The sequence below is a fragment of the Biomphalaria glabrata genome, chromosome 4, assembly GCF_947242115.1.
Source record: "Biomphalaria glabrata chromosome 4, xgBioGlab47.1, whole genome shotgun sequence".
NCBI classification, from domain to species: domain Eukaryota; kingdom Metazoa; phylum Mollusca; class Gastropoda; family Planorbidae; genus Biomphalaria; species Biomphalaria glabrata.
In genome coordinates this window covers 21,011,050-21,033,861 of record NC_074714.1, presented here as the reverse complement: position 1 = coordinate 21,033,861, position 22,812 = coordinate 21,011,050, and the positions used below count along the sequence as shown (strand labels likewise).

Below are 22,812 nucleotides of genomic sequence, written 5' to 3'. Positions count from 1 at the left end.
TGGCTTGTCTAGCATTAGTAAACTGGTTTTTTGACTGTTATTTGCAAAAATAGTTAAACACCATCATTAAAAGTTTGCAGTCTATTAATAAGAAGAATAGTGTCTTTTATTTTAGATCTGAAGAAGTTCTAACATTTTTACATTTTGAGAAAAAGTAATAGATGTCTGCAGAAATGTTTTTATTTTTTATGGTAATCTTTGTTGCACTTTCTCAGGGAGAAATGCTGATTACACCACCTATGTATGCACACATGATACACCATCTCCTAGCATTAGCTAAGGGCAGAGTCTGTGTGGCCCTTGAGGTAAACTTTAGTTATCTTAATAAAGATCTGCATTGTTTTCTAATTTGGTTGATTATTATGTATTAGTACAATATCAAACTCTGCCTTGTGACTTCACATTTTTTAAAGCACTATGCACTTTGTTTTTACCACTTTAGGGAGGCTACTGCATTAAGTCATTATCTGAAGGATGTGCTCTAACTTTGAGAAGTTTACTACAAGACCCTTGTCCATTGATCCCAGCCACAGTTGAACCATCTGACAGGTAACAAATAAACAATGAGCATTCATCTGAATGTTACTCAACATATAAGTTTTTAAATTGATGTACTGTATGGACAGGATATGTTACCAAGAAATTGATAGTATTATTAAAATGTAATTTATAAAGCTTGTATTCTTCCTGTTTCTGACTGTATGGCTATGTAATTAAATATTTTGAACTGAACACTTGTACATGGTGGTGCATATTTTTTTCCCATCCAAATATGATGTGTGGAAAGATACATTTCTCAATCAGTAAACCTTTCTCTGATGGCAAATTAATTCATTCACCTGTGCCGCCATGGTTGGGTAATATCATTATTTATGCTGGCTGTAATGAAATAAAAATATGACAATAATTATGACAAGTTCGGATCATGCACAATTTGGAGCCTTGAACAAAAGTATAGTTACTGAGTAAAGGATTGAAATACTGCAAGTAAAAAGGATATGTAGGTTTCTAAAAAATGAGTGTGCAGTTTCTTTTTCTTTGGTTGAATGGGTGTGTTCCCTGTTGATTTGAATTTGTTCTCACTTGTTGAAATATAATTCAGCAGTTCCTCATTCTCTTGAATGAAGCACAGAACAAATCAAGCAATATCTTCTTTGTTGTAATTGCCATGAGAGTTGACTCTAAAACTTGAAACTCTCGGCCTTTGGAAGTTTACCTCCACTGCCTGTCTGAACAAGCTTCTGTCTGGAGAAGATCCAAGCTGATGTAAATTATTACATCCCTATTACCAATGGCTCATATACCAAGGCGCTCAGATTAGAATCAAGGCTAATGGCTGAGCACACCGGGAAAACTCCCTTATTTTCCTTATCTGTACCACATCAGACATGCAGGTGTCCGCCATAAAACCTTTTATTTTGAGGAATTTTGTGTCCATAGTGACATTTTTGTTGGGGCTTTCTTTCATCCCTGCCACTGCAATGGACTTTGGTCCATAAGCACTCCAATGGGGGTTCTTTTTTTCTTACCTATTTGTCTTCTTTAACGACTGTTTCCACTTGAGCACCATGATGAGGCTGAGAAGCAATATAAATTCCAAACACTTTGATAAATATATTCAGTGGCAACAGCATCACAAAGCCAAATCACAATAATCATAAAATTATGATAGTTAAGCCAAATTATTCATATTAGTGAAACAAACTAGCTTTGCTCTGGCTACTAGATTGTATTCCATTTTATAGAGATTTTCTTGGTAAAGTAAACAAAGTCAAAGTCGCTAAATTGAATTTCACTCTTGCTAGGGTTAGGATTAACCCTATCCCTAATCTAAAAGTGTGGCAGTTGTTTTTCCTATCAAATCTCTTTTATTACCGTTAAATACGTTTTAAGTCAAAAAATGAAAGTCTGCTGCTTCCTCCGTATTAAAATCATTTTGTGCTAAAAACAGAAGAGTACTAAAAAAAAAATAATTGATTCTGCTGTGCTAATAAGTGAACACAAAGTAGATATTAAAAAAACACATAGCTTCTAAACACTTTCATTATACTGTCAACAGATACACCAAAAAGATAACTCTTTAAAGTTGTCCCACCATGTAGGAACTTCTCCAATATCTTACTAAGCCTAGTTTTCAGCTGGTCATCTAGAAATTGTTATTTCCAGGTCTTTGCATTCACCTACTTTATTTTTTCTTATCTGTGGCTGTGCTTTGTGACAAATAGTCTTTACCGGTACATTTAGTTTATAATTGATCTATTTTTCTTTTAGTTTCTTTTTAGTACAAAAAATTTTTTTTTTCCTTACAGTCATATTTATGCTTTATTTTGAAGCCAATATGCTTTTGATTTCAATAAAATGTAACAATGTACATTATTAGCTGAAGTTACCAATACAATAAGAAATACAAGTACAAATAACAAGGTTCACTAACAATACAGCTTGTATTCATCAAATATTTCAGCATTGTCACAACCATCTTGAATCTGGTCAAAGTACTGAGCCCCTACTGGAAGTGTTTCAAACATTATAAGAAATTGGAGTCCTTTGAAAAATGTGTATTTAAGGAAGTGAATAATTCACCACCACTGTAAGTAAATAGAGATAAAAAAAAACTATTGTAAATGGGACTCACACTTTTTACAGCAGCTTAGCTCTCTGCAAGTTTTACATTTTGGTTTATAGAAACAGTTACAGTCAGTTATTTCTTAGTTTAATGTTCTAGAGCAAAATGTAAATAGACAAATGACTTTTACAATCTCCAGAGAAGGTGTGGTATTCCAGACTTCAGAAAACAGACCAGAGAAATACAAGTTGACTGGTTTTTACCCTGTTCAGACTGATGAAGTGAAAAGAAAATTTCAGTGCATGATTGAGAACATCATAGACCAAACTAAACTAGGAGTTGCTGCGACCAGGTCAGTGTCTCATTAGTTATACAAACTCAAAGTACACCCTGACAATACTTCTGACTTTTGAAATTTTGACATTTTAAAAATTAATATTCTAAATTTGAAGAAGAAGAGTTTTTTTAACAACTTAAAATGATTTGCAAGCTTAAACATATTTGAAAGGATTTTTTCCATGTTAGCTGTCAACTCTCCTAACCAGGAAAATTAAATTGTAAATCTATTTTCTTTTTCATCTAATCAATGAAAAGATTTTGTTATCTACTCTTATTGTTGTAATTATTTTATAAGTTAAGAGATGTAGTTGAAGTAACACAAAGAGAGAGTTGATACATATTCATATGTTGATTTAGATTTTTACAAAGATTATATCAACTCACTTTGTCTATTTGGTACAAATTTTGAACTTGTTATTTTTCCCACTTCCCATTCTCGGAACAAGTTGAAACTTTGCACAATTATTCATTGTTTCTAATAAAACATAAATCAATTTAAAAAAAAATGATTAATTAATTAAATAGTGGTTAATGATTAACTAGTACATTGAAAAAAGGGAAATTAATATTACAATATTGAGTCCAAGGCTTAGATAAGGTTTTTAAAAAGTCTCTTTTATATTTTGCTTGTTATTTAATGGTTAACATTTTATGCTATGCACTATTAAACATTATTTTATACATACATTTCTGGATGGATATAGGCAGGGTATTTTAGACTGCAGGACTCCCTAACATACATGCAAAGAATTTAACTTTTCCTTTTAGCCAGTAATCTGTGTGTCTACTCATCCTGCAGGTGCTGCTACACATTTGATGCTCAGATGAAATGTCACAAAAATACTTTTTCATTGTAAGCATAATTTCTTTTTACATGGTTCAAAAGTTATAATTTTTTAAAATTGAAATATATGCTGTTAGCTATTTGACTAGTGTTATTTGTTTGGTTGAATAACATGTTTATTAGACCTAGTTTAACTGAAGTGGAATTCTGTACAAATGCTAACCTCTTATATCTAGGGTCCAGTTGTTGATCAAATTGTTATTTCAAAAAAACGATTTTATTATTAGTTTTAACATTAATATTTTGTAGCTAAAATTATAGGATAAACTATTTCATAAGAGGGCCAGTAATTGTGTTGCAATAAATTGTAAAAACTCTATTTGAGATATAAAACATGAAATAGTCTCCTTACTTCACTAAAGATCTCACCCAGAGAGACCTGCTAGAATTATCAGCATACACAAAAAGTTAACTCAATGGGGACTGTTGGACAGAAGCCTGATTGTACCAGTAAGTCTGTTTACCTCACATGCACACCTGTATATAAATAGTTAACTTGTAGTAGGTTTGTCTACTTCCAATGTACATGTATACATAAATAGTATAAAAGCTATGTTTAAGGGATATTATAATTTTATAAAAATTGGTTTCATGGGAATAGATAAAATTAATAATAATTGTTATAGCTATTGCGCTACTTTCGTGCTTATACCATGCTCAGAGTGCTATGGTCCAATCTCATTTAAGGACCAGAGGGAGGGGGTATCTGGGAGAAGGTTTTCCGTGCTGCCTGTAGGCTCTCAGTAAACACAACTCTGCTCGAGTCAGATGTTGAACCTTGAGCCCCCTTCATAGGTAGTCAAGACAAGCCAAGTTCAAGCATACTTAGCCACTCGACCACGCTTCCCAAAATTAGGCTGAGAATGGTGCTTAACTTAATATTCTAAATACATGGATCTACAGCACAGATATTTCACACTATGATAAGGTTTATTTACATCCAATGAACAGGCTTTAGAAATCCATTTGTACTGTCTGATTTATTTTCCATTTTAAGATGTTGGATTACATCATATTCTATAACATAGTTTGCACTTCACAATTTCTTGTATTCATTTGTTCACAGTCAAGGATAGCAAAAAGATCAGAATTACTTTGGATTCACAAGTGAGTTGATGGCTGGAGGAGCATATTGAGTAGCATCAAGTGACAAGTGCCTTGGTGCTTGTTATTCTTGTACAAAATGTCTCATTAATAATTTCATTAAGGTTTACTTTGAGATCTGTGGGGTACATGATCAAAATTTAGTTATTTTTTTGTGTCCACTGTTAGTTAATGTATTATGTAGCAGTCTAAAGGCTAATTGTCTTTGTTTTACCATCAAGTATTAAACAAAAGTGTCTGGTGGAGAGAGGTGTCTTTAAATTCTAGAATACTGATCAGCCCCCATGCCCCATCATTACTGAAATACCTTATCTGTGTAAAAATATGATTAAACCTCGTTGCTTTAAGCCCTATATGTTCTTTGTCCACTCTAGTTAAACAAAACCTTCGGATTCACAATTATTATAGTTCTACAACACTTATAAAAAAGGATAATCATTGTTTTGTTTTTCATCTATTTATTAATTCAGTGAGCAGTATGTTGATAAACTGAAAGTGACTGAACTGATGGATGATGAAAGTCTTAGAGATTTCCCACATGAAGCTGGATACCCCTCAATATATTGTCACCAGGTACTCAAACTGTTTCCACTTCTGTAAAAGTCTTGAGTTTAAAGCACTAGATCTACTTGTTTATCGCAGTTTTAAAAGATGCATACCTGGACTGTTGTTTTAACTAACAGTTTCTCTTCTAATCAGAAATCTTTGTACTGTGCCCTGTTGGCTGCTGGAAGTTTGTTGAATGTTGTTGAAGCTGTACTTACTAATCAGGTAAAATCACACTCTTTGTGCCTATTCTAAGGTTTATTCATCAATTACGCTATTTTAATTTTCAATTTTGGTAACTAAAATTCGATTGAAGATGTTTAAGTTATGAAAAGTAATTCATTATAATATGCTTTCAATGCAAGAGTCCATATCTTTTTTATATGTAATTTGATTTTTATCATCTGAACGATACTAAATCTAGTTTAAAGGAAATCTAAGCTTTACAGTCTACAGTAGGCTCCAGATTAAGCCAATAAAAATTTTCTGGTGATACATGGCTTTTTTAGAAATATGCCCTGTCTCAGTCTTTAATGGTTTACAAAATAATTGATGAAAAAATTTAATAATTGATATTTTGGTGTGTAGGCAAGTAGTTCTTTTGTGATGAATAGTCAGCCCTCAAAAATATTTGGTAGTATTTTATTTTTACAACTGTTATCATATAGTATAAAGCCCTTAGTCCCCAAAAAAATCTGGAAAACTAACTTTTTATCTCTGGTAAAATAAATGTATTCATATTTGTTGCCACTCATACATGTTGATAATATCACCGTTTGATCTTCAACAGGCACAGAGTGGAGTAGCTAATATCAGGTAAAGTGTTTTGTGTTTCCTCTTGCTGCATGGAATTAGGAAAGCCCCACATGTTTGTTTAGTAAAATTTTGTGTTTGAATGAAGTGGTATGAGTAATGGTGACAAAGCAAATAATTAGGTTTTGAAATGCAAGCCTATTTCTTTCATGCAGCTACCTTAAAAAAAAATGTACCAGTAATTGATGACTGCATTAAGATGACACTTTAAATGAAAGATAAAGTAGTATAAGTCAAAGTAGAAGCATAAAGCATAATTTGTGTGGGAAAGAGCTAGAAGGAGAAGTCTTGTATTTAAGAGCCAACATGTTGAATTTTTTTATTTAGCTTATTCCTTACATGGTCACTTCACTAGCTTCTATCACTGACTAAACTTTCAATCTCTCGTATGCCCAGACTTCCAGTCATAGCTAGTATTCACAATTCATATTTTCATGCTCTGTATTCAACAAAATTCACCTAAATACCTATGACACCACCCAACGCAATAACCAAGTTTACAAGATGTACTAGAATAAACATGTGGGCAAGTTATTGCAATATCTAGATTTTTACTAGTAAAGATCAATGGTCTTGCTGTTAATCCCCTTGTTAAAATTGTTGTGAAAATGTGATGCTTTCATCATTCCTTATGGTAAGAGAAAAACCCATTGTCAATCTTCATGCATTGCACATATCACAATGACAAACTAAATCTTTATGCTAAAAAATAACTTCTTTACTGTCAATATTATTTTAGACCACCAGGCCATCATGCAGAGTACAACAAAGCAATGGGCTTCTGTTTTTTTAACAATGTTGCTGTTGCTGCCAAGTTTGCTCAGAAAAAATTTGGAGTTAAAAGGTAAATTTACAAGTCTCATAGCAAATACTCCTTGATGTTGTACAACTATCATGAAACTACACTTGAAATATTATTACAGTCTCCCTAAGGGCAAAAGAAATCTTAATATTTTAAAATCAATTGTTCTTTTTCACAAAGCTTATATTAACTCACTCTGTCTGACTGTTTGGTAAAAAGTTTGTACATGTGATTTCTCCCACACCCAATCTCGGAACAAGCTGAAATTTCTCATAATTATTTCTTTTAGCTGACAACACTAGGATCAATAAAAAAAATTAACTAATTAATTAATTAGCTATTGATTTGTTTGGTATCTCAAACAAGGGAAGAAATTGTACTTGACTGAAGTGGGGGTATATGTTGAATTAGTTTCCTTTTATAGGTTGTTGTCCGAGGCTTAGTGAAAAACATGAAATTGCACGAGACTATATAAACAATAGATAACTATGCAATCTTCCATGTTAACAAGCTCTTCACCAGCACTGTGTTGGCTTTTTAAAAAATAAATACATGTAAAAAGCGATAACCCAGATACCCGTTTCTTTCTCCTCCACTCCTTTCCAACTGGGCGCACAGATTTATTATTGTTAGTCTAAATACCATCTATTACAAATTTAATTACATTACTGATCCAAACGAATTCATACATCTACACTTACTATAAGCTTTGTTTTTTAAAAACAAATTTTTTTGGTGTATTTTGCTTGTTATAGTTTTAGGGGAAAAGACAAAAGTCTTAAGCTACATCAAGTTAAAAGCAGTAAAGAAAGTTAGAGCATTCAAATTGTATACTAAGGTTTATATTTGAAAGATTTTTTTTCTCAAAATTCCATCATAAAAAATTTTTAAACCTATGTTTATGACAATATATTCAAGATCTGATCTTGTTTCTTGTGTTTAAATGTTACTAAAAATTTACCATCTTCATAATTTCAGAATTCTGATTGTAGATTGGGATGTCCATCATGGTAATGCTACACAACATCAGTTCTATCGAGATCCAAGGTGATATTTTAGTGTTACACTGGGATATTTCTATTTCACTATATCTTTGTCCTTCAGTTGAGTGGCCAAATGTTTTATGCCTTTCACTCGTATATAAAACACATTGCTAGGTGACATGATTCTAAATGATACCCCCAATTTTATTTTTTTTTTCAAATTCATGTTTCTTATCATAGGACATTTATAATCTTTTCAAAGTTATAAAACCTAATTTTTATTACATTATTTTTTTATACAACGTTGTATGTTGTAATGAATATATCCTGAAACAGTGACATAGTACAACTCCTTGCAATGTGTCTATTCAATTATTTTCCTATCATTCTTGTGGCTATGTGGAGTTGCAGTGATAGTAAGCGAAGCCCTTTTTTGTTTCCTTTGACTCAGTGTTCTGTACATATCACTGCATCGGTTTGACAATGGTCATTTCTTCCCTGGACACCAAGATGCAAGTGCAACTTTTGTTGGTTCTGGACCTGGTGAAGGTTATAATGTCAACATACCTTGGTGTGGGGTAAGTTGTTGGTCTTTTGTTTGTTTCTTAAATATTTAAAATCTTCAATAAAGAATTATAATAATAAATCTTTTCATTTTTTCATGTTATTTACAGTACGTAAGATTTTTTGCCAAATGATACATAATAATCATAATAATAATTATAGCTTTTATATAGCGCTACTTTCATGCTTATAGCATGCTCAGAGCTCTATAGTTAATAAATATATTAGAAAAAGTAACAGTGTTTATAATTATTAGTCTGTGTTTTTCATACTTTAACTTATTAAAAAAAGTAATTATAAATATTTTCATTGGCTTAAATATTATTTACTATTAATGATTTAAATGTCTAAAGTCATAATTTATATGCTGATTACAAAGCCATTGCTCAGAAATTTTTTGTTGGTCAATTAAAATGAAATTATTATCCAAGCAATATCTTCCCTTAATTTGTTTTAAAATGCTATTTCTAGAACAAAATGGGAGATGCTGAGTATTTAATGGCCTTCACCCAGATCATTATGCCCATAGCTTATCAAGTGAGTATCATATTTCTTTATTTGACATTTTTTAAAAAGACTTTTTGAAATATTATAAGATAAGTAAAATAAAACTGATTCAACATTTGTTTCATCTCAAACAGTTTGCTCCAGAGCTTGTTCTTGTTAGTGCTGGTTTTGATTCAGCTGTTGGAGATCCTTTGGTAAGTGTTAGGCGCTGTATCCTGGCCAGATAAGTCAAAATAGAGGTAAAGGTACTCTATACGATGAACTATGTCTATGTCAAAATGTTTCAAGGGAACTGTGAAATGTCATATTATCTAAATATCTACATGTAACTAAAGCCCATCTCCCTCTAAAGCTGACAAGAGTATTCTGTGTTTACTTCCATTACAGTTTTAAATCCTAGTTTTGTTTTTACTAGTTGCATCATTGTCTCTAAGTAAAAACTTTACCATTATGATGAAACAAATTACTTTTCAAATTGAGTACTGTTGGGTCAATTCTTTGGAATTTATTTTTCTAACATTTGCTAATGTAATTGTATCCAACTATTGGAGAGAATGGTTCATACCTATAGTCACACTGTGATTCCTTGTAGGACTCATCTAACATTTTTTTGTACTGTTTAGAGTGCATCTGGAGATTGGTTGAGAAAAAGAGTTACATACAATTCCAATATTATTAAGAGACTGTTTGAGAAGACTACTTTGAGAATAGATGAATCTAGTTCATTTGATTTTTAGCATTACCCTGTAGATTTGATAAATTAATGGTCTCTACTATGTACAATTTGTGAATTTGTGTGAGATTTGCCATTTGGCCTGCAATGTAGAATAGATAAATCTGACAGGTTTTCTTGACCAGTGTGTTAAATTAATTAGTGCATTATTATTTTTATGATTTTTTTTTTTACTAATCAGTGTATGCCTTTTTATAATCTTGCTTTATATTTCCAAGGGAGGCTATGCAGTAACACCAGCAGGTTATGCCCACATGACTCACATGCTGATGGGTCTGGCCAATGGCAGAGTTATCTTAACTCTGGAGGTAAGAGAATAAATAATTGTTTTATTTTACTTTGAATGATCTTTTTTTTCCCTTTTATATTACAATGTATTATTTATATTTAAAATTGGATTACAGGGTGGACCAAAAAAAAAAAGCTTACAGTTAACTTCTAATTATGCTTTAGTTCTTTGGCTCACCATGGTATTTTTTGCCTTGAGGTATCAGAGATGAATAAATAATTTCCATGCATTCCACTTTTCTCAGACTGTCTAAAAATATTTCTCTAAATTATTTGCAATTATTAATTCAGTTTCAACATGGTCTTTGCTTTAAATTCATATTTGTTTGTTTTGCATTCTTAAAGTGTACAAATGTATTGCCATTCAGATTGACATTTCTGAAAACAACTAATGTTGCTATTTGCATGTTTCAAGGGAGGCTACAACTTGAAGACAATTTCAGAGTGTATGGCTGCATGTACCTCAGTCCTGCTGGGTGACCAATGTCCAGCTTTGAAGAAGCTTGTTCCATGTGACAGGTAAGTTAGTTATTTTAATGCACTTTCTTCTTCATTCCATTGAGATCAATTTTTTGTTGTTCTTACATTCCTATTCATTGAAAACATTCAAATCTTTGTTGATCAATACATTTAATTTCCATGCGCCTCATTAAGCTTATTGAAACTTTTAGCTTTTTCAATATTTCTGATGTTGAAATTACTGAAAAGATATATATAACAGTTTATATAATAATTTATTCCCATATGATCTTTTTCACCTCTGTATCCAATTGTTTCTAAAACATCTTTACATAATATGATAACCTGCTTGTCAAAATTTAGCATGCTGGGACATAGACTTGAAAATAGTTCTTAAACAAATACATTTGAGACAATAATTCCAACATAAAACCCAGATATCTCATGGGCTCTGGGAGAATGTATCTTGAATTCTTCAATGTCTATAGAATTGTAAGGGAGTGATAATGATGCCAATATCTCACAGACATCTCATGTACTTTCTACACATTCCCCACATATCTCACAGACATCTTATGTACTTTCTACACATTCCCCACATATCTCACAGACATCTCATGTACTTTCTACACATTCCCCACACATCCACGTCTCTTGTTGACTCCTTGGATCAAAGTGAAATAAATTATGAATTAAAGATTATTACATCCCAAACCCCCAGCAAAATTTGAACACAGGACCATCAAGAGGACAATTCAAAATGCATGCCACCTGACCAAGGGCATACCAACTTCTTGACTTGGGCTGCTCAAGAAAGTAAATAAAAAAAAATGAACCAACAAATTTATTCTAAGATACACACGAAATTTTGAAATGTTTTGAAAAAAACATTTGTGGCGCCCTTCCCACCCCCACAGTCTGATGTAATAATCAATTATTATTATTAATGTGTTGTTTTTTGCTATGTATTTTTGTGATGTATTCAGAATTTTCTGTTCTTCCTCTGCCTTATTAGATAATCTAATTATTTTTGTGATGTATTCAGAATGTTCTGTTCTTCCTCTGACTTATTAGATCATCTCATTATTTTTCCACAACACATACTAAGATGATTTTTAATGCAAGTTTTTTTGTGAAATAATTTATTAAATGAGTAATACGGAAATGACACAATTTGCTTGAAAGTTTGTCATATGTTTGAAAATCATGTATTTTTATATTTCAAAAAGAAGCAAATAGTTTCTGTGGATAAGGGTTACATGGAATAACATGAAATAATATGAAACAATATTCCTAATTTATTCTCACATGATGTAGACACATTTTCGGAAGTTCACTGTATAAACTTTAATATATTTCTTGTAATTCCTAGATGCAAGTACTTTTACACTTCACACCAATCCAATTTTAGAGAATAGAACAAACATATGTTCTAATACCTTATGTACTCTAGAGTTGCACCTTGTAAGAGATCTATACTCCCTGCCTCACACTAGCAGAAGTTTCCTAAATTATCCTCTTAGCGGAGCAAAGGGCCATAATTGCTTTTTTTTTTTTTTTTTTTTGTTTCCTGAAGTATTTTTAGTAGGCTAGTTATAGAACTTGTCCATTTTAGAACCCACGAGCTATTTCCCTTGTTTATAACCATAAAGTTTTATTGATTACTTTGTGCTTTATGTTCCAATAAGCTCTTTACTTTAGTTCTTATTGCGCCTGTAAAACAGACTCTGCCTGTGGCTTCAAATAATAGCTTTTTTATTGAGTTGAATGTTCTGATCATTCTTTCTAGTGATGATGGCTAATAGAAACATCACCGACCTGTCTGTCCTCAACATAGTCCCTTTTTGCTCCACGCTGCAATCTACGTATGACATCACGTGATACGTTATGCCTTTGTACTGTTGACCTTCACCTTGGTTTATAGATTCCGGACTTGCTAATTTAAAAACGATTAGGCCTACTTATATCAGTGATGCTCTTATCTTATCTTATATGATACAGACTTACTTCAAAAAAGAAGATGATTACGTCCTACGCGTCATGCATATTAACCAATGACCTAAATTCTGCCAAGTCACTGGATGCTCAACCTTATTCAGTCTGCGGGCCATTTTAATTTCCAATAAACCATGTTTATTAGAAACCAGTGAATCTAGTACTTACATTGATTCATGAAAGTTTATCCATAACCAACTTTTAAATATCCGGCTGCTTAGATGAGATGCTGAGTTGTAGCCCTGAATCTAAAATTCTATCTGTTCGTCAGTGAGACGATTAGGTAATATGCGTTTCGCCCGATTCATCACTGAAAAGGTTTGTTCTCACTATTCTCCACTAATATAATTATTGTGATCATCGTTAACGCTTGTTTTCGGAGATGTAGAAAATGTTTCTGCAAGGAACACAAAGTAGAAATCCATGATCTGAATCACTTGAGATTTGCCAAACAGGAATGTTTAACTTTATTAGTCAGTCAGTTCCAGTTGCACTTGACACATTGGCCGCAGAGGGATTTTTTTTACCGTGAATAAATACCTAGATTTTAACCGTTATCAGATATGTCGGTAGACTCGTCAGCGGCAATAGAAAACATTTCTGGTTTGTCTGTTATATTTGAATGGAGATATCTACCCAAGTCTTTCTCTCGCCCTGTATTGTCAAGAGAAAGGTTGACAACGTCTTTTCAGAACACAATTCTTCCATCGTTGCTAGCAAACACTTTTTTATGCATTCGCCGTCGGAAAATGGTTCTTATCGGTCAATATTCTCATCAATCCTCCTTTCAAGGTGAAACCTAGCAATCGCGTTTTAATCCAAACATGACGCTTTATTTAGTTTATGTGTTTGATTTCACAAAGCTGTTCATGTCCTTTAAAAGAGCCACTCTATCTTTAGAAGACAAAATATGGTGGCTTATTATCGGTACCAATTCATTTACCCTTAAGTAGAGATAGATACATTTTTTTCAAACTTTTTTTATGAGAAAGGATTTTCTACACTTTACAGATTTGGCCCGCGGGCTGTATTTTGGGCATCACTGACTTATATCAATAGTTTATTTCTAAAATAAGGGAATCCTGTTTATCCATAAGTTCGGCATATCCGTATTTCAGATTGACCACTTTTACTTGTTGTGACAGGTGGGGAAATGTGACGTGTGTTTGGCGCGTTTAATGTCTAGGGGATGATTATTTTTAAAGCTATCACACACCAACCTATCAGCATATGAATCGGGAGCAGACACGCAACGAGACAAGCAATGAAAGATAGATACAAAAGTTAAAAATGAAGAATATTTATTTACATAAATATACATATAAGAATAAAAAGGGGGAGGGTTTGCATCTATCTTTAAATAATACTAGATTTAATCATCACTCTTGCACTGAATAAGAGAGTATGTCACTTTGTCCTCTGACTTAGCTGGTTTTCCTGTTGATGTCGCATCTGGCTGTGTCCTGGCTTGAGGTTCTGCAGCTGGAGGTGGCGCTCTAGCGGATAGAGGGACGCCGGTGATATAGTTCTTGTGGAGTCTCAATCCCAAGTTCTAGTATCTGTAGTGGGCACAGTAGGGCGGGTGGCCGGCTACCGTGGGCACAAGGTTACTGCGGGCAGAGCTGATCTGCTGTGGGCAGCGTAGTTGTCAGGATAAGTCCAGTGAGTTGCAGAGGGTTTGGCGTAGCTATGACGTCTCACACAGATCTGGGTCTATAGGGACGTCGCACCTAACAAGTTGACAGGCGGGCTGTCGAATAGGCGGGCAAGGCCGATAGCGCCAAGTAGTAGAGTTGAGTAGTGTCGTGTAGACACTGAACAGCAAATAGTTGAGTAGTGTCGAGTAGACACTAAGCGGCAAATAGGCAGATCTCAGTAGGAAAGTGCAGTGCTGAATAGCACTCAGCACATAAATAGGCAGGTAAATAGATCGTTGATCCAATAAATGGGCAGACACCTGAGTGAGGCACCAGGTATTCCTCTAGGAGGGAGAATAAATGATATAGTCCAGACTCGATTGACAGCGATAGAGGAGTGAAAGGGTCTTGCTTGATTTGGATCTACTTTATATAGGCCTGGAAAATGCGGGCGGAAACCGGAAATGTCCTAGGCTTAGAATTATCTTACACGTGGGTGAATTAGACTTGAGATGGGAGTCGCACATTGGGAAGATCAAGGGGCGTGTTTGTCCTCGCGGTCTCCTAGATCAAAGAGAGACGTGGGAAAAGGGGGGGGGGAGAAAGATTGGTCTGCATTCCAACCAAGGTGGTGTCAACCGCGACCGTCCTTCAGACATCCGGCGGGCAAGACAAAAGAGATTGTGTGTTTACCTTTCTCCGATCAAGGGCAGATAAATGAAAGGACGCGCCTTAGCTATCTCCAATGTGGCCAACTAAGTCTAGCCTGGAGGGGAAAAGGTGGCGCGGGTGGAGAATTTAGGGGTAGGATGGGGAAATAATTAAAATAAAATAAATAAATAATAAAAAATAATAATTAATGCTGTGATAAATTTGAGTGACTCTGACAGCGAGTTTTTGACTTGTTACACTTGTCATCTCAATGGAGAGCGCCTTGAACCTTGACATCTGTACATATAACTAGAATTAAGACACAGACATGCCGAGGTTCCCGTTAGTCTACGCTCTACACTATGCTGACCTTAGCTTTATTCACACCTGCAATGAGCCCATGCATGACGTATTTTTCTAATCACTCTAATTATTCATATGTAATTGATTTATTGACACGTGATGCAATTATCTATAGACACACTGATACATTAATGCGGAAGGTTTTTGATCAATAGGTGTGGAAACCCTTGGTTGCACATCTGCATCACAATATCAGGCATCCCCCATCCCCCCTACCCTTCCTTCTCAACACCAGTCAATGGTCCACTGCAGTCTTTACATTACAAGCCAAAAACAAGCAAAATAGAAAGAATCTTTTTTAAAAAAAAAAGTTTATTCTAAGGGGAAAAAATGCACAATCACTGCCATATCTCAATACTGCAAGAGTAACTCCACCTGTTCTAAATAAAACAAAATTAATTAGCACTAATTGATTAACGTATTGGTTAATTTTTTTTAATTGATTCATGTATTGTCATGAACTATGAATAATTGAGCCAAATTTCATTTTGATCCGAGAATGGGAAGTAGGAGGAAGAACGTGTAAAAGACTCCAGACACAGAGAGAGAGAGTTAGAAGAAGCTTTCTACACAAAATGCTTTTAACCTTGTCTCGTTGTCAGAATGAGGTCGGGGGAAAAACTCCAAGCGTTTTATAGTTGAAGGGAGACAATCGTCAATAACACTTTCAGACAGTCAACTTTTTACAATATTTCCTGTTTTGCACCATTTAGGTATTTTTCCATCTTACCGCCTTTTTCTGGCGCCCTTTCTCGATGCCTAAACTGATTTCCTGTGTCCACCAGCTCATCTCTCCCCCTCCCTCTCCCGTCGGTCTGACTACAAGATTGAAGTACACGTAACTTGTGGTCATTGTTTTGTCTGACCAACTAATGTGTACATGCCTCTAGAGGAGCAGTGGTCATTGTTTTGTCTGACCAACTAATGTGTACATGCCTCTAGAGGACCAGTGGTCATTGTTTTGTCTGACCAACTAATGTGTACATGCCTCGAGAGGACCAGTGGTCATTGTTTTGTCTGACCAACAAACAATGTGTACATGCCTCGAGAGGACCAGTGGTCATTGTTTTGTCTGACCAACTAACAATGTGTACATACCTCTAGAGGACCAGCGGTCATTGTTTTGTCTGACCAACTAACAATGTGTACATGCCTCGAGAGGACCAGTGGTCATTGTTTTGTCTGACCAACTAACAATGTCTACATTCCTCTAGAGGACCAGTGGTCATTGTTTTGTCTGACCAACTAATGTGTACATGCCTCTAGAGGACCAGTGGTCATTGTTTTGTCTGACCAACTAACAATGTCTACATTCCTCTAGAGGACCAGTGGTCATTGTTTTGTCTGACCAACCAATGTGTACATGCCTCTAGAGGACCAGTGGTCATTGTTTTGTCTGACCAACTAATGCGTACATGCCTCTAGAGGACCAGTGGTCATTGTTTTGTCTGACCAACTAATGTGTACATGCCTCTAGAGGACCAGTGGTCATTGTTTTGTCTGACCAACTAATGTGTACATGCCTCTAGAGGACCAGTGGTCATTGTTTTGTCTGACCAACTAATGTGTACATGCCTCTAGAGGACCAGTCACAGGAGGCCAACACCCGTTTCTTTTGTATTCATCTTGGGACAATATTTCTTTGAAACTGTAGCCAGACGTACGTCAACATATATCTCCCAATTATTTACTCACTGCATCACCTCTCATCTCTTAAAAAAACAACAAAAAATCCGTTTGGCTTATAGGAAAAAAAGTTAATTCAGGGTTAGGGTTAGATCGAAATAAAAAAAAAATACGCTTGAAAAAAAAATGAAACTGTTCTTTATCGCAATTGGACACTTAGAAAGGATTTCTGGACAATGAACACTGCCGACAAATAAGATTGTCCGTTTCTCCAAATAATAGCTGTGACAGCTGGAAGGAATTAAAGACTTGGCTGCTGCCAATCTTTGACGTTGACAGTCGTCTTAAACAAAATGATTTCAACACTCCCGCCAAATCTCAACCCGCTCTCTTGTTTTTGTTTTGTTTGGTCTCCCCTTGCCTTGGGCTCTGATTTAATAAAGGAATCATAGACTTTGTTGTCTTACTAGATCTAGCCTACGACTATATAACTATTAAAGTACAAACTGTCAAAAGGGGAATAAGCGAGGAATGGAAATGATAATTGTGTTTCGGGCAGAGAGTGAAGGAAGGGGCCGAAAAGTTAAAATTACAATTTTGAACATTATTAAGAGGAAACTAAAACAAAATTATTTTTTTTCAAGGTGGAAATGATCAAATGATTCTGCCACTTCCTTTTAGATATACCGCTTTTGAAATTCACATTTTCTTTTTTTTTTTTATTCGTTCCTTTTGAAGTGTACTGAAGTCATTCATTCAAAGGCTATCATTACAAATGTGGACTCCGCCATTTGAAAGCAAATTCGCGCTAACAAAAATAATTTGTTGCATACAACACTTCTATACCATAACATCATGTAATCAGACAAACTTAATTGCAGCAACATAATAATTAAATAAACTCCGGACTGTTCCTCTTTTTCATTGTCCAGTTTTTTCTTGGGCAAATCTTTCAGTAATTCCTTTGGTTCCTTTTTTTTCCAGCTATAAATCTGAGAAAAGCCATTCAGCTACCGGCCACTTAAAAAGATCGGTTGGTTCCGAAATGGATTTAAAATGAACATTTCTTTGGTTCTAAGGGGGACAAATCGATAAGGGAATTGCTTCTTTGTATACGTTATGCGTCTGAACATTTGGATAGTTCAAAATGCTGGAATGAACTAAATTTGAGAATGAAGCATAGGACGTCCCACTGGCTGTATTGAAAAAGCAACCATTGTCGAACACGTTAGTATTTGACTGTAGGAGGTGTAACCTTGATACACGACATTGTTGCCTCATGTCTATTCATGCTCTGTTAGATATTGAGTCATCACGTGAAGAGATTTTGACTGGATCCGATGTCCGTGAAACACACACGCATACCGAAAATGGAAATTAAAGTTAAACATTGAAACCAGTGGCGTAGCTAGGAATTCGACATCATTGGGGGCCCTGGGGCTTGACGAGCCCCTGCATTTTGTGTAATATTTATATTTAATATTTAATGTAAAAAACACTCAACTTGGGGGCCCCCACTTAAAATTCTAGCCCGCCCCACCTAGCTACGCCACTGATTGAAACATTATAAGATTTGAATCTTCTGTAGTGTGACTACTTTCCTTTATACACCTTTTTTTTTTTGGAAAATAGTTTTTGTTTTTGTTTTAAAGTTGTTGGGCAAGTATATGAATACATTCTGATTGAGTTCTTTCAGGATTTTGTGCTCAACCTTTTCATGTTTTTTTTTTAACGTATTTTTTTACTCGTCTGTTTATTATCGATATGATTCTGTTTGCTTTTTAAAAAAAAAGAAAGATTATAGATTCTTAGGAATCAGTTCCAAACGTTGGCTGGAAAATGATTGCAGTGTGATGGGGGATGTTCCTTGCAAACCAGTTTAGTTAACATTCAGTTCAGTAGCTTTGATTATGTACATACACTTTCCTGATATTTGCATTGGGCGCTCCTTTCTCAATTACAGTATGTACTGAGTACGAGCTTATTGGCTGATCACGCCAAAGTCTAGGCGGTGCTTGACTCTTATTTACTGGAAGAATAGATTCTGACCTGTGGGTCTTGCCTTGTTAAACTTTGGCTTGTCTGAATACGTGGTACGATTGATGGATTGTGTTTCTCTGGTATATAATTTCTTTCATTAGTTCTTATCCTTTGAGTGTACCGGTACGGCAGAAGAAGGACTCACATATGTCTCTTGTTAAAGCTGAACAAAACAATGTATATGTTGATAGGGTTATGTCGAGATGTTGCTGGGGACACTTCATTCCAAGTTATTGTTGTAGGCGTATAGATCTGGCAAAGTATGTAAGTCGCAGTTGGGGCTGCGTGGCTACGGGAAATACTGCATTCCTCATTAATCTTCGGATTCGAAGACAAGCCATATCATATATATATATATATATTAACAAAAAAGGGTAAAGCTCCCCTTTCAGATATATATAACAAACTTGAATAAAAATCGAAATCTTAATATTAAAACAAATTAAACTTGACTTTTAGAAACAAATATTTTCAGCTTTCAATCCTACATAAAAACAAAAGTAAAATGACAATATGTCGAATGATTTAAAAATATATATCTCTTCTCACTTCAAAACTACTTCCAATCTGCCACTCCCTCCCTCCCTCACTCTCTCTCTCTCTCCATTCAATATTCACAAGTGAGTTCATCTTTGTTCCTCTCCATTCAGATTGAGAGATATCCTCCACCAAGCTACCACAGCCACTAGACACACTCTCTCTTACACACACACATATATACACTCCATAGAAGTCTATTTGCTTCTAATGGCAGCTTTTAAAGCTCTTACAAATAGGCCGACGTATAGGATAAAATATTGAAATGGGGTTATCGTTTAGAAAACGTCTTGCTTTTCTTCAGTTGGCCAATAAGAGCAGTCCATAGAGTTTCTCTCTAGTAGCAGTTTTTGTGATTATTTCTGTTTCATGTGGACATGCTAGCTAGACGACGGGATGGAGAAGGCTATTAAGGTATTAGCCTGGATAGAGCTCCGAGTGACGTGTGTGTTTGGAGGGGGGGGGGTGTGGGTAACGATGTGGACCATCGCCCTGCCATTTGACTGGTGAATAATCTCTGCTCTTGACGTCCAGCTATTGATTAAACAGTAGTAGATCGGTACAAAATAAAATAAAAAAATGATCAGCTAGCTAGACGATCTAACTCTTTGAGAGCGAAAATGAAAAGACTTGAAGAGTGAGATAGAGACAGGACTTTGAAAGCAAAAACTAGAGACGAGAATGATCAAAGTGGAAAAGAAAAAAGAGAGAGAGAGAGAGAGGGAACAAAGGAAAAGTAAGACAAAAATAGAAAGGGAGAGATACAGAGAGTAGATCCCAGAGGTAAATTTAAAAAAGAAAAGGAGAGAGAGAGAGAGATGAATGGGGATTACAGATCAATGAGCATTACTGGACCTCAAAGAGACAATAGAGTACTAGAAAGTAAGTTCTTCTAGGTTTGTGCCCAACGCGTCATCCACCAAAAACAAACATTAGAAGGAATGTTGAGCTGTGCAGATTAATTAGGCTACCATTGTGTTTATTATAAGTCATACTTTTTATTGAAAGTACATTAAACGAAATATTTCACAAATCAAATCGTTTACCCCCAACCTTCTTATGAACATTGAAGTTACTGATAAGACTAACACTATCTTAGGCGGACGTAAAATTTCAAAAGAGATGGCAGGTCAAATTGATCCGTCACGTTTGCCAGCTTCCTGGCTCATTACACAAATAATCACTGGCCAGTATAAATTAAAAACAAAATAATTAAGTGCACTTTTAACAAAACTAGATCTTAAGTTTTATAGCTCCATATCCTAAGGACATTATGTTTTTTCTAGTATTGAAATCTCAATATCAAGAAGACGAGTTGCAAGCCTTTTTTAGAATGTTGTTTTCTACTTCTGAATTTGATAGCATTTCTGGGACTATTCGACGTGTAGAGACATCATTTGGTAAGAAATTGAAACTTCGGAAGATAAACCTCAAAAATACTTTAGCTTTATTATTTTCATGCCCTAGTGAAATAAAAGAAGCCTGGTTAGATGTTACAAATGAATTGGTTTGGTAAAGTTTTCAGACATGGCGTCTTCTAAAGCTATTCACGTTTGTCAGTGATACTTTACAATGTTTCAATACCAGCTAACCACACACACACACACAATCCTACTATGACTGACAACTAATGCCTTTCTTTCTTTATGTAATGTATTTCAGTTTACTTTAATTGGGTTTTCGTCGGATTTCATCACTTATAGATGTAGTTACGTGCAGATATATTTGAAGAGTCTGTTAAAGGCAATGTTTTCGATTCCGAATTAAGGATGAGTGCAGTGTTTCACATGACTACCCAAACTTCATTGCGTCTTTGTGTATTTTGACACATCTAATGCAGACGAAGCCGTTGTTCGTCGGGGGTCTATTTAAGTTTCCTTTGCGTCTTCTATCTTCTGCAAGGGCTTTTCATTTGGGCCTCAAATGTGTGTTTCGTGGTTTTCGTGAGAGCTCTCCTACTGTTGCTTTCAGAGGCCATTAGCTGCCAGCTACTTTCTTTTATGTGAAGGCAAAATTGATCTCTGTAGTGCTTCCGGTCGGGGGACCTCTGTTACGCCGTCACCCTGTAAGTTCGCCCAATAAACTGATCGTCCTCCATAAATTAAAAATGCGCATTATGATTGTAGATCAACATAAATATGCTCTTTTTAGCAGTACTTAGTACTGCAGATGTTTAGAGCCTACATTTGATACGATAAAACTATATGCAAGTATTCATCCTCTTGTCTTTGGCACTCCTTTGTTAAATAAATACATACCACTCAGACAAATAGTTCTCCAGCTCAGAGCTACACTTCTTACTCATTCTTGAAAGTGAGACATTTACACTTGTAGGACTGCTGATATCTACCAATTACACTTGTAGGACTGATGATATCTACCAATTACACTTGTAGGACTGCTGATATCTACCAATTACACTTGTAGGACTGCTGATATCTACCTATTACACTTGTAGGACTGCTGATATCTACCAATTACACTTGTAGGACTGCTGATATCTACCAATTACACTTGTAGGACTGATGATATCTACCTATTACACTTGTAGGACTGCTGATATCTACCAATTACACTTGTAGGACATCTGATATCTATCAATTACACTTGTAGGACTGCTGATATCTACCTATTACACTTGTAGGACTGCTGATATCTACCTATTACACTTGTAGGACTGATGATATCTACCAATTACACTTGTAGGACTGATGATATCTACCAATTACACTTGTAGGACTGCTGATATCTACCAATTACACTTGTAGGACTGCTAATATCTACCTATTACACTTGTAGGACTGCTGATATCTACCAATTACACTTGTAGGACTGATGATATCTACCAATTACACTTGTAGGACTGCTGATATCTACCTATTACACTTGTAGGACTGCTGATATCTACCAATTACACTTGTAGGACTGCTGATATCTACCTATTACACTTGTAGGACTGCTGATATCTACCAATTACACTTGTAGGACTGCTGATATCTACCAATTACACTTGTAGGACTGCTGATATCTACCAATTACACTTGTAGGACTGCTGATATCTACCTATTACACTTGTAGGACTGCTGATATCTACCTATTACACTTCACTTAGATTTAATTTGTTGACCAGAAAAAATAGCTCAAGTATCCAGCAGGAAGGAACGATACATTGAGAGCTCGATGACACCACCACCCTGTTTCTTGTAGGTAATGAGTACAAGAAATAACAATAAAAAGAAAGCAATAGCATTTTATAATACATGCAAGAAAGTAATGGATGCAAAAGCATGTTTATAAAAATTTAGTTTTATTTTGCTGCTACACTGTATTAATAGAATAATTATCTCAATCTATATTTCCTTAGATACGTGATATGCTAATATGAATAATTAGTACGAATGATTCATTTACTGTA

The 22,812-nt window shown here is 35.0% G+C and overlaps 1 protein-coding gene across 4 annotated transcripts in view; it reads left to right on the top strand.

The window, feature by feature from the left end:
- Window positions 1-22,812, top strand: part of LOC106063065 (histone deacetylase 6-like) — a 189,063-nt gene that overhangs the window by 11,799 nt on the left and 154,452 nt on the right. For all 4 annotated transcript variants that reach the window (XM_056025926.1, XM_056025924.1, XM_056025925.1 and 1 more), the window contains 17 exons: window positions 216-305; window positions 443-549; window positions 2,465-2,590; window positions 2,766-2,918; window positions 3,705-3,758; window positions 4,112-4,199; window positions 4,816-4,856; window positions 5,324-5,426; window positions 5,553-5,624; window positions 6,190-6,215; window positions 6,952-7,056; window positions 7,993-8,061; window positions 8,449-8,575; window positions 9,033-9,098; window positions 9,203-9,262; window positions 10,020-10,109; window positions 10,505-10,608. In XM_056025926.1, the coding sequence (XP_055881901.1) occupies window positions 216-305; window positions 443-549; window positions 2,465-2,590; window positions 2,766-2,918; window positions 3,705-3,758; window positions 4,112-4,199; window positions 4,816-4,856; window positions 5,324-5,426; window positions 5,553-5,624; window positions 6,190-6,215; window positions 6,952-7,056; window positions 7,993-8,061; window positions 8,449-8,575; window positions 9,033-9,098; window positions 9,203-9,262; window positions 10,020-10,109; window positions 10,505-10,608 (1,481 nt within the window). The remainder of the gene's footprint in view (window positions 1-215; window positions 306-442; window positions 550-2,464; window positions 2,591-2,765; window positions 2,919-3,704; window positions 3,759-4,111; window positions 4,200-4,815; window positions 4,857-5,323; window positions 5,427-5,552; window positions 5,625-6,189; window positions 6,216-6,951; window positions 7,057-7,992; window positions 8,062-8,448; window positions 8,576-9,032; window positions 9,099-9,202; window positions 9,263-10,019; window positions 10,110-10,504; window positions 10,609-22,812) is intronic.